At 39.9% G+C, this 12123-nt stretch overlaps 1 protein-coding gene across 6 annotated transcripts in view; it reads right to left on the reverse strand.

Moving 5' to 3' along the window:
• Positions 1-6379: 6379 nt before the first annotated feature.
• The window catches only part of AFF1 (ALF transcription elongation factor 1), a 206804-nt gene continuing 201060 nt past the window's right edge, over positions 6380-12123 (reverse strand). For all 6 annotated transcript variants that reach the window (XM_060012204.1, XM_060012203.1, XM_060012206.1 and 3 more), the window contains one exon: positions 6380-11853. In XM_060012204.1, coding sequence (XP_059868187.1) covers positions 11732-11853 — 122 coding nt within the window. In that variant the 3' untranslated portion in view covers positions 6380-11731. The remainder of the gene's footprint in view (positions 11854-12123) is intronic.

Genomic DNA, 12123 nt, shown 5'->3' on the forward strand with positions numbered 1-12123 from the left:
GCAGCTCATGCAGCTCAATAACAAAAGAACAACCCAATCCAAAAATGGGCAGAAGACCTAAATAGACATTTCTCCAAAGAGGATATACAGAGTGCCAACAAACACATGAAAGAATGCACAACATCATTAATCATTAGAGAAATGCAAATCAAAACTGCAATGAGATATATCTCACACTGGTCAGAATGGCCATCATCAAAAAATCTAGAAACAATAAATGCTGGAGAGGGTGTGGAGAAAAGGGAACACTCTTGCACTGCTGGTGGGAATGTGAATTGGTACAGCCACTATGGAGAACAGTATGGAGGTTCCTTAAAATCTACAAATAGAACTACCATACGACCCAGCAATCCCACTACTGGGCATATACCCTGAGAAAACCATAATTCAAAAAGAGTCATGTACCAAAATGTTCATTGCAGCTCTATTTACAATAGCCAGGAAATGGAAACAACCTAAGTTGTTTTATCCATCATCGGATGAATGGATAAAGAAGATGTGGCTCATATATACAATGGAATATTACTCAGCCATAAAAAGAAACGAAATTGAGGTATTTGTAATGAGGAGGATGCACCTAGAGTCTGCCATACAGAGTCAAGTAAGTCAGAAAGAGAAAGACAAATACCGTATGCTAACACATATATATGGAATCTAAGAAAAAAAAAATGTCATGAAGAACCTAGGGGTAAGACAGCAATAAAGACACAGACCTAGTAGAAAATGGACTTGAGGATATGGGGAGGGGGAAGGGTAAGCTGTGACAAAGTGAGAGAGTGGCATGGACATATATACACTACCAAACGTAAAATAGATAGCTAGTGGGAAGCAGCCGCATAGCACAGGGAGATCAGCTCAGTGCTTTGTGACCACCTAGAAGGGGGGGATAGGGAGGGTGGGAGGGAGGGAGACGCAAGAGGGAAGAGATATGGGAACACATGTATGTGTATAACTGATTCACTTTGTTATAAAGCAGAAACACACCATTGTAAAGCAATGATACTCCAATAAAGATGTAAAAACAATAATAATAAGCAAATAGAAAATCAATAGGAGTAGTCAAGTAAGGCTCAGGACTGTACAATCAAATTTTAGATTAGATCCATGGGCCAGAGAGAAACCTATGGTGAAATTCATTTTGGACATCCAGTGGGTTTCAAAACTTTCCAATATTTTATAGATTCTACGTTATCCAGGACAAATATCATTTGCTTGGACCAAGCAGTAAGTTTTAAGGATTAATGGAGCTTCAGATCGTGAGGCCCCACGTCAGTGATGTGAATGGAGTTTAACTCAGGGATTGATCATGGCCTGCAACGTTGGAAAAAATGGGAAATGCTGTAAGCAGCTCAAGATGCTTGTTCTCAGCGGAACAAACTTGGGAAGTGTCGTGTGATCATCAACCTAGTCCAAGTTTCTTAATTTACAAATTAGAAGCAAAATATAATCTCACAGAAATGAGCTAAGTATAGGAAAAGGCCTTCTACAGAACCAAATGCCAAGTGGCCAAATAAATCTGGCAAAATGGTTAACTTCAGTTGGCAGAGAAATGCAAATTGAGGTAGTATAAGACTTTTTTCAGGAATTCCCTGGCGGTCCAGTGGTTAGGACTCCACACTTTCACTGCCGAGGGCAAGGGTTCAATCCCTGGTCAGGGAACTAAGATCCCGCAAGCTGCGAGGTGCGGGCAAAAAAAAAAAAAAAGGACTTTTTCATTTTGCAAGCAAAGCTGGCAAGAATGTTAAGCTCATCCACAGTTGGTATCAGAGCTTTTTTGGGAGAAGTGGTTTGGTGACAAAAAAATTTTTTTAATTGGCTTATTGTTTGACCCAGAAATCCCCCTTCCAGAATTTTTTCCTGTAATGACACTTGTAGGAATGCAAGACAATGTGTGTACCAAGAATCCTCAGTACAGCATTGTTTGCAACAGCAGAATAATTGGGCCAGGGGCAGCTTGCCTGCATAATGGGAGAATGTTTAAATAAATGGTGATACGTCTTTAGTTACACAATATTTTACAGCCAAAATGATTAACATAGAAGACATATAGGGACTTCCCTGGTGACGCAGTGGTTAAGAATCCGCCAACGCAGGGGACACCGGTTCGATCCCTGGTCCGGGAAGATCTTGCATGCCGCGGAGCAACTAAGCCCGTGCGCCACAGCTACTGAGCCTGCACTCTAGAGCCTGCGAGCCCCAACTACTGGGCCCAAGTGCTGTAACTACTGAAACCCACGCACCTAGAGCCCGTGCTCTGCAATAAGAGAAGCCACCACAATGAGAAGCCCACACAACCCAACGAAGAGCAGCCCCAGCTTGCCGCAACTAGAGAAAGCCTGCACACAGCAACGAAGACCCAACGCAGCCAAAAATAATTTTTTTAAAAAAGAAATATAAAGTGGGGAGAAAGTCAGAATATAATACATCCAAATTTATGTTTAAAAATAATGTGTAAGTGAACAAAAGTTATGGAAAGATGCACCAAACTTAATGGTTGTTTACTCTGGGGAGGAAGGGATGAAGTAGACTTGCTCTTACACTTTTTGCTCTATACGCTTTTGTGTCATTTGATTTTTTAAAAACTAGACTATTTGTAAATCAGTTTGAAAAAAAATATTTTAATTCCAAAATGATACTTACATAGATGTAGATGTAGGCTTGGGGACCTCTGTAAAACCACTTTACCAGATCACTTACTCCCTTGAGATGCTTGTAAAGTCCTTGGTTGCAATCTTGTATACCAAGTCCTACCTGCAGGAGGAGGAGTTTCTTCAAAGGCTGCAGAACAAAGATGGGAAAGCAGGGAGTTGAATAGTTAACTGAAGACATTTTCCTAAAGCCCATGCACTTGAGTTCAATTGGTTTTCCAATAATAGCGTGTATATATGTAGAAATGTATGTGTGTGTTGTTTAGATGATAATTTAGCAGGGAAGAGATGCAAACCCATAATTGTTTCTGACCTCCTACATGTGAAATAAGGTAAATGAGATGTTAGGACTGGGCCCCAGTAATAGAGAAGGGTGATGTAAAGCACTTATCCAGAGCAGGCACATGGTCTTTTCAAGCTAAAATAGAATTGTCTGTTTAGAAAGTATTTCAAGGCCCGCCCTCCAGTCTGCTGGAAGGGCACAGGTCTTTATTACCAGAGCCTTGCTGTCTCACTACAGTCTTGGCTTTCAGCTGAATGTGGTCTGTGGAGAAACCACAAACCCTGAAAGAATCCTGCTCTAAGACAAAACAGGCTAGACGGGTACAGTTATCTAATCACAACCAAGTAACAGCAGATAAACCTCCGATTATATTCTGGTAAAGACCCATTGGACTTCAAAGCTGTTTGGAATGGATTGAAGGGTTTTGAACACCTCCTAGGTGTCCTAATTTAAAGCAGCCTGGATTGTGACAATTTATATTCCCAAGAACCCTGGCAAATAGTAAACAAATATCCCTTTAAATAATTCAGGCGTCAAAAGTGCCTAAATACTTAGAAGACAGACGCACAGAGAAAGGTTTGTATCTTACCTTAGAGGTGCTGCGGTAATCCAGCAGTAGTAAAATTGTCTCCCAGTGTCTGGGAGACAGTTCTTACATACCTTAAGATACCAGAAACAGAAACTGCAAAGACATTGGTAGAAGTCAGCCTACTTAAAAAACTAAACAAACTTTCTTAAAATGTGTCATAATAAAACCTGAAAAGCAAAAGATAATTTGGAAATATTTACAACATAATAAGAGGTTAATATCCTGAATATATAAATCAAAAGGGAAAGATGAATAGCCTGGAGGGATAATTTGTTATTTTTTCTTTTACTGCTCAGCATCCTTTTCCTTCATTAACAGAACTCTTCCTAGTGGAGAACTCATTCCATATGATTTAAGTGAAAACTTTCCCCACATCTAGGCTCTTGAATTGGGTCTAGAGTATTGGTCTTGTAACCTATGCACTACAAATGGCAACTTCATATGTAACAAAAAACAGTACCATAAGAATGAAAATGTAAATGAAAACATCAGAAGACAGTCTCCCACCTATCAAATTGGGTGATTTTTTTTCCTTTTTGTGTTTTCCAAACATAATACCCATGATTGGTAAAGGACCGGATTATTAATGCATGCTAAAATCACTAAGTGAAACGTGGTTGCCACAGGGCAAAGCCCATATTTGTAAGAGTTTTGGTGATCATATCCTCACCAAAGACTCAAAGTTAGCATCACTAACAGGATGATTTTAGGTGTCTCCTGATGTGATGTAACATGAAATAATACACAGCACCACCTGTGAAAGTTTCTTGCCAAATACAATCAAGCTTCTACACCTAACCCAGGGACTTCCCTGGCGGTCCAATGGTTAAGACTTAGCCTTCCAATGCAGAGGGTGCAGGTTCGATCCCTGGTTGGGGAGCTAAGATCCCACATGCCTCGCAGCCAAAAACCCAAAACATACAACAGAAGCAATATTGTAACAAATTCAATAAAGACTTTAAAAATCGTCCACATCAAAAAAAATCTTTAAAATAAAATAAACCTAACCCAGTTTATAGGAAATCTATATAGGAGACACAGATATGAATTCACGGACTCTTAGGGAAAAACAGGGCCAACATGTAGGACGTTGTATTACAAAGGTGTGTTTTTTTTTGTTCTGGATTAACAGAGAGACATGACAACCAAATGTAATGCCTGAAACTTCACTGAGTCCTGGCTTAAAAAAAAAAAAAAAAAAAAAAAAAACAAGCTGTAAGACCTCTGGGGGACAATTACAGAAATTCGAATATGAACCGAATATCAGATGTTGAGAAATTTTCTTAGCTGATATAATGGTATTGTGATCCTGCTGGATAATGTCCTAGGAAATGCTTGCTTAAGTCTTTAGGGGTGAAGCATAAATATACACATGCACACATATACATAAAGAAAATATGGTGAAATACTGTTGAATCTGCCCAACTAGTTTGCTTCAGGGATGGCCATGGGAGCATTCTTTATACTATCCCCAGATTAGAGATAGTCTCAATGTTTAACAAGAGGGTTGGTTAAATAAACTGGTACAACCATGCAGTGGACAACTACTACTGAAAATGTATGAGACAAGATATGACGAAAGTTTTTGTGAAAAAAATGAAAACCCAGGTTTTATTACCCATATTTTAAGGCCTAGTTCAAGTGAGAGCTCTTCCCTCAGTCTTCCCTTTAGTCTTAAGCGGGACTAAAACTTTCCCTTTCCCGCACCTGCCATTGCATGCTCACCAGTTATTGCTGGCTTGTCAACTCTGTGAGCTTGCCAAGGGTGGGTCCCTGTTTGTTCATTAGGACCGATATAAGTAGAGGTCAGCGTAATATAAGGAAGAACAAAAAGAATCAAAGAGGAAGAGTTGGGTAGCAAGATCTTTATCAGTATTCAAAGACTGAAGGGTCACCTGTTGGGATATTGTGGTGCAGTGAGGGGAGGGAGGAAGTCTAAAAAGGCCACCAGTCTTGAGTGTTTATGGCAGAGGCACCATACTAAGCACACCATCTAATGTGATCCTCAGCACCTTACTAGGTAGACACCAAAGCTGTAACTGTTTATAAGAAACCCAGAGAGGCTAAGTAACTTGCCCATGGTCACATAGCAAACCAGAGAGCCAGGATTCAAAATTAGGAAGTCATCTTTCAGCACCTAGAGTATCATTTCTTTTGGAATGGCAAAGGGAAGAGAAACCAGATGGACTTTAGATTTCTTCCCATACCAACATTCTACAAATATGTCTCCCCATACCCAGCAAACAAATTGAAAACAGGCAAATTTGGTCACTGTTGCACCTGGCAGTTGATGTTGAGATAAGCAACACTGGTGCTATTAGGCTAATTTGTGATTGAGATCTTTTCTTTTTTTAATTATTTATTTATGGCTGCATTGGGTCTTCGTTGCTACGTGCCAGCTTTCTCTGGTTGCAGAGAGCGGGGTCTACTCTCCGTTGCAGTGCATGGGCTTCTCATTGCAGTGGCTTCTCTCATTGCGGAGCACAGGCTCTAGGCACATGGGCTTCAACAGTTGTGGCTCCGGGCTCTAGAGCACAGGCTCAGCAGTTGTGCCGCACCGGCTTAGTTGCTCGGTGGCATGTGAGATCTCCCTGGACCAGGGCTCGAACCCATGTCCCCTGCATTGGCAGGCGGATTCTTAACCACTGCACCACGAGTGCAGTGATTGAGATCTTGAAAATAAACTGAACAGAAAGATGAGCTACCCTCTGCCCGCTCCTTTCCCATTTCAACAATAAATACATACTGTGAATAAGGGCAAATTATTCCATGTGAGACTCTCCTTGGCTCTAAGCAGTAATTACATATAGCAATTTTAGGAATTATTTATTCAAGCAAAGTGAAAGCATGGATTCCACGCCAATGATTTCTCTAAATTTTTATTAATTTTTTTTTTTTTTACAGCTCCATCCTCTTGTGAAAAGTAAAGAATTTGAAGACGAACAAGTCAATTACATGGTTTTTTAAACAGCAATTAATCCTTATTACAGAGAACAATAAACAAAAGATCTGTGGCACGGTATCTTTGGAAAGATCTTTTGCAAATTTTTCTTCTAAAAAAAGAAAACTATAATTCTCACAGATCACGTATGTCTCTTTCAAAGGACTGTACAAGGCAGCTAAATTTTATTCACAAAAGCCCCTAGTTTCAGTTCCATTGCTGAAGTAGATAAAACACATGGAGTCCCCCTTGTCTGTGTTGCACATCTTTCCACTGAGCGCATCACTGCTTCCCTATCCTACGTACAAAACCATTGTGTGGACTAGATAGCTGGCACATTATTACACAATAATTAAAGAAAAGTTCATATTATTTTAGAGACAGACCAGTGATCTTCATTTATCAACTGGACAATTTATTCTTTTTTAAACAATTTTAATAATACCAAGATTTGACTTTCCTCCAAAGTTATAAGAAAGCAAAAAATATATAATATAATATAATATATAATGGTAATAAATAAAAAAAGGCAACCCTGCTCAGGTATCATCCAAAATATGATCACATTCAGGAGAAGAAAGACAAAAAAAAACCAACACAAGATTTGGGACACACGTGTATAAACACACACACCAACATGAACAGTGTATACTTGGTATCTGAGGAGGGGATGTGCAGTAATTTTAACAATACATGTTGATGGCCTGAACAAAAGGCGAGTACTGCCTTTTGTTCTTAAACAAAAGTTAATTAACAAAAGTTAATACTGCCTGTATTCAGCATCACTTAAACATCTACTTGTAAGCAAAGCAAGTTATCTTCCTTAGGTTAGCCACTGCCTGGTCTGACCAGTGCAGCTCGGCCAGCCTCGCTGTCGGTGGTCTTATTTCTTTGTCCTTCCAGGTCGATATAGTAATATCTAGGCTCCCAGGGAGCTGTAAGTTTCCTTCCTGCTGTCTTGGGTAGAGAAATACAGGCACTTCTCTACCCAGCACAGTACCTGTTGATATCCAACACACCGCGAACAGAAAGAATAGAGTGGCTTTCCCCGGGACAACAGGAAATTTACAGCTACCTTAAGAGAGGTGGCAGATGGGTGCTTGTCAACACCTCATAAATACGAACTAAAGAGCATGGCCAGTGGTCACAATTCGTTCTCAGATTTTCGGTGACTGACACAACTGGATTGGATATTTGAGGTGTGTATGGTGGAAATACCACTTGCAATGTTTGAAGGAAAATCCCCAACACCATGTTTGTTATTCTGCCACTCCACCTCCCACAAACAAAATGACAAAAATATAGGGAAAAAACCTGCATCCACAAATTCTAAGTAGGACCAAAAACAAAAGAGGCAACCACTAGAGCAAGAGAGAAAGGGACCAAGTACCGCTATAATCCTGACACCCCTCCACAACCACAATGAGGAAATCTCTACATCTGTGTTTCTAAAAGAAGGCCAAATATTCTAGCAAGATTTAAATACTGCTAATCAGTGGTAAAGAGTGTAAGAGATGAGGTGGCAAAGTTTTTCACAGATTTTGTGTAGTGTCTGGGCAAACAAATCCTTAAGAGAAAGTAGAATCTGTGTGGGAGGTAGGGAATCAAGCCTTATTTGATTCATTTACCTAAAGATGCACAAATACACCTCAAACTTCATGAAGCAGAAGAGAAAAAGGTGCAAGACCCACCTAACATCTCTTAAAGCCATGGCAAAATGAATACAGCATTATTCCAAAATTAGGTGTGGTCAACAAAGGCACAATAAATATATCCAATTTAGCCAGCCTCTTAGTCTGTGTGTGTGTGTGTATATGTACACACACATTTCCTTTCATATATCAGAGATAAGAGTTTTATTCATTTTGGAGGGCACAATGGTTTCTTTTTGCTTCTAAAAATTACTGAACAGGAATCATAAGAAAAAAAAGTTAAGCTCCTGATCCTACTAACGTTAATATTTAAGGTACCAATTAAGGCAAGTTTTCCGCCAGAAAGGGGTAGTTTGTTAGCTTCTAAACATCCTGAGATCGGGAATTAAAGGATACAGGACAAGGGAGATAAGTGTGGTCCAATTTGTCTAGGGGAAATAGCTAAACATTTTGGTCAAAACAGATTATAAAATAAAGGTCCTTTTGTTCAAAAAAAAAAAAATCAAGAGGCTTTTCCCATTCAGTATTGTGATTAAATCATAGCACCAGCTAAGTCATTCTCCTGTTGTAGTTCTGGTCCTGATAATATGCCAGCTGGACCCTCCCACAGCTGGCATATGAAGGACGTTTTCACATTCTTAACTCAGTGTAATTTGGTAAATTTCAGTGAAGTGTTTTATCATTGTTTATCAGGGCCCTTAGTCTGGCTAAAATCTTAAACTCGGTGATTCACATTTTAATTACCTCCAGGAAGGACAGAAACATTCAACGTTTTTTAAAGTAAAACAGTGTTCTTCCATTTCCTAGTAAAGATAGACACACACACACGAAACTGTAGTGCCAAAGGCAAGGTTTTTACACTCCATTTTTACTCAAGATGTTCTGTATTTGTCTCACTGTGAAGTGTGTACTATTACGGTTGTTATAAGAACTTCACATATTCAAAGGCTTGATTTTATAATCTAGTCCTTTCAGTTATCTACCTCAGTACAAATTTTGCCTTTGGGAATTTAAGCATGCAGTGGAAAAGTGCAAATGATTTAAAAATCCTTTAGATTTCTATATACAACCTGCAACAGCGAAAAGACCTTATGAACCTTAAGGATTCATCAGCCACTACCCTTTTACATACTCTACTTTAAAAGTAGCCATTAAGAATTCTTTTAGGTAAAATGCATTTTGCAGTAAGAATCAGAAATATTCCATGATCAAAACAGTACAAACTGATCTCTGCAAACTCGTTAGTTTTTTAAGGGACAAATAAAATCTTAATATAAAGGTCAGGGAAACAAACACACACACAAAGAATAAGGCCACTGAAAAAGCAATTACCTCTTTTAGAAATGGCTGAGAAATTGCCTTGGAAATGTCTTCAGTCAAGGGGACACTGTGGCTCCTGACAAGACACACACACTCAGCACGGTCTGCATAGATCAGAACCTGTCCTCAAGAACACACTCTTCCAAACTGACAGGTGGCTTGTACTGGGGAGTGACGGGGTGAAGGGAGCGGGAATGGCCAAGGGAGTAAGGGGGAAAAAAGATGTTAAGTAACCACATAAGCCTGCTTCTGGTGTCCTGTCTCCTACATATAAGAGATGGACACACAATGCCACAAGCAGACAACCTACCACGCAATTACTGTTCATTTAACAACAGGCTGCTTTTTAAACGAGTAGTTTAAAAAGGACCATGGCTCTGCTTTAGAACATCAGTAAATGAAATCAGTCCATCAAGATCGCACATCAAGTTCTTATGCTCAGATATTACTACTGTTGTAATTCTCTCGCTTTAACCTAAACATGAAGTAACAGACCTCTGTCCTAGCTAGTGATAACCAAAGAACAGGCTGGATACTCTAAGACACTGAAGGAACAGCTTCACACAAACAATTTATATTGTGAAAAATAAGCATCACTCCCATCCGCTACACATCCCTTTTATATAGTTACCAAGAAAGTTCTTACATTCATCATATGGACCTTAGACCTCTTCATTATAAATAAAGATGGTACTCCCTTCTTCACTAATGAACATGACAATGTCAAACATGCTTGGTAGGCAACAGCTCGTAGGGGGCGGAAATGGGATGAAGGCAGAAAAATAAACCAGTTGTAGCGTTAACACTCACTCCTCAACTGTAACAGATGTGCAAATTCTACTTCTAAAAGGGATAAAAAGAATTAGCTTCTAAAAACACTGCACTCAAAATAATGCTTCCAATAACCCTCAAAGTTTCAATGAAAAAAATCTGTGCTTATGGATATGTGGGAATTCTGTTTGTTTGGTTTTTTTTCCCCCACTTTAGGTCATTCAAAATAAACTTGGTTTAATGTATAGAATCTGGCAATAACAACTTATGGGAAGGCCACAGTTCCTCTTCAATCTAATCACATCTAGTTGATTGAGAACACTCTGGACTGAAGGCATGTGGTGACTTTTTTTTTTTTGAAAGTCTAATAAACCACCCCAAATCTCCACAGCCTCTCAGGGAGTTAATTTCCCCTAGACAATCAAGGGCTCTCCAAGTCTAGTTTTGCTATAAATATAAAGTAATTTGTAGCAGAAAAATATAGCCTCTCTAAGAAGTAGATTTCACTTTTCTTTGTTCGCTGACAAAACTCTGAGTTGGTAGACAACGTGAGTTACCACATAACTGGAGACCACAGATCAGCACCTCAAATTCCAGCTCTACTTAAACAAAAATTAAAAAGCACTTCAACCATCTGGTCACGGATAAATGTTGGTTTCCTTCTTCCCCAAAGTAGAAAATGCAGAGTACAGTCGATGTGACTGCCTTTCTCTGGAGCAGGGGGTGGGAACGGCAGCGCCCGGTCCTCCGTGGTACATGGAGATGGGGATGCAGATGGGGGTGGAGACGGCTTCCCTGTGTGCTGAAGCTCCTCTCTCCCCCAGCCCGACGGGGCCACCTTCCAGTACAGTAACGGAGAAATCAGAGCTGGGTTGAACGTGCAGTATCCAGGCAATGGGGGGTCGGGGGGTGGGTTGCCTTCAATTTTATAAATTAGGACAATACCTGGTATTATCAAAGCCACTGTTCAATGGCAGAAAGTGGGGTACAGTGGAGTCCTTCACAATTTATGTTTTATAGATGACCATTAGAATTTATTAAACAAATATTTCCCCCAAAACTTAAAAGAAAAAAAAAATCACCCACAAAACCCTACACCACAATTCACTGTTTAAAAAAAAAAAAATTCCTTCTAGGAATGAACTAATGTGGCTACTGAGATGATGTGAATTTGCTTCCAGAGTTGAAATTGCTCCTCCTCATTTCATTTGCATCCTGCTGGTTAAAAAAAGACGGAAATGTTTCTAGACCATTCATAAGCCCACTCAGGCTACATTGCACTTCTGTCCTTTAGCAAGGAAAGGCAAGATCATCTCTGAGGCCAGCCTCCTCATTTCTGCTTCTACAAAACCATCCTGTCCAACCAATGATTCCATAGTTCTTGAGTTTCAGTGAACAAATATCCTGGCCATCTCATGGTGCTTCTCTTCTCGAGTTTGGTATCCTGATGAGACAAATGTCTGGACTGTTTTGAGGCTTCCAACGTGCAAAAAAGTTCTCAAGGCATCAGATCAACCTGGGCCTCCATTAAGGTGTTTTGGTTACTTGTTTCAGCCGCTGAAAGCCCTGTCTTGTATAGCGCACCAGGTCCATCAGACTGCTGTCAAGGGCCAGGGTGCACACACCTGTGCCGAGCTGAGCAAAGAATTCTGCAAACAAAGCAAGCCCAACATGTAAACACACGTGCACACACAAAATAAACGTGAAAACATAAAAAGGCAAGGCTCCAGAAACTACATTCCCACAGTATTCTGTACGTCATCTAGCAGAGCAAAAAAAGAAAAAAAACCTCACCATCTACTGTAATGGTTTGCTAACTCTCCACATCCCTCCACTAGTCTAAAAAGGGAGGAACTAAATTTGTTTCAGAGTTGACTCCCTAATGCCTGGCACAGTGGCTGACAGTGGAAAATACTCCA

The sequence above is a fragment of the Delphinus delphis genome, chromosome 5 (genome assembly GCF_949987515.2).
Source record: "Delphinus delphis chromosome 5, mDelDel1.2, whole genome shotgun sequence".
Classification (NCBI taxonomy): domain Eukaryota; kingdom Metazoa; phylum Chordata; class Mammalia; order Artiodactyla; family Delphinidae; genus Delphinus; species Delphinus delphis.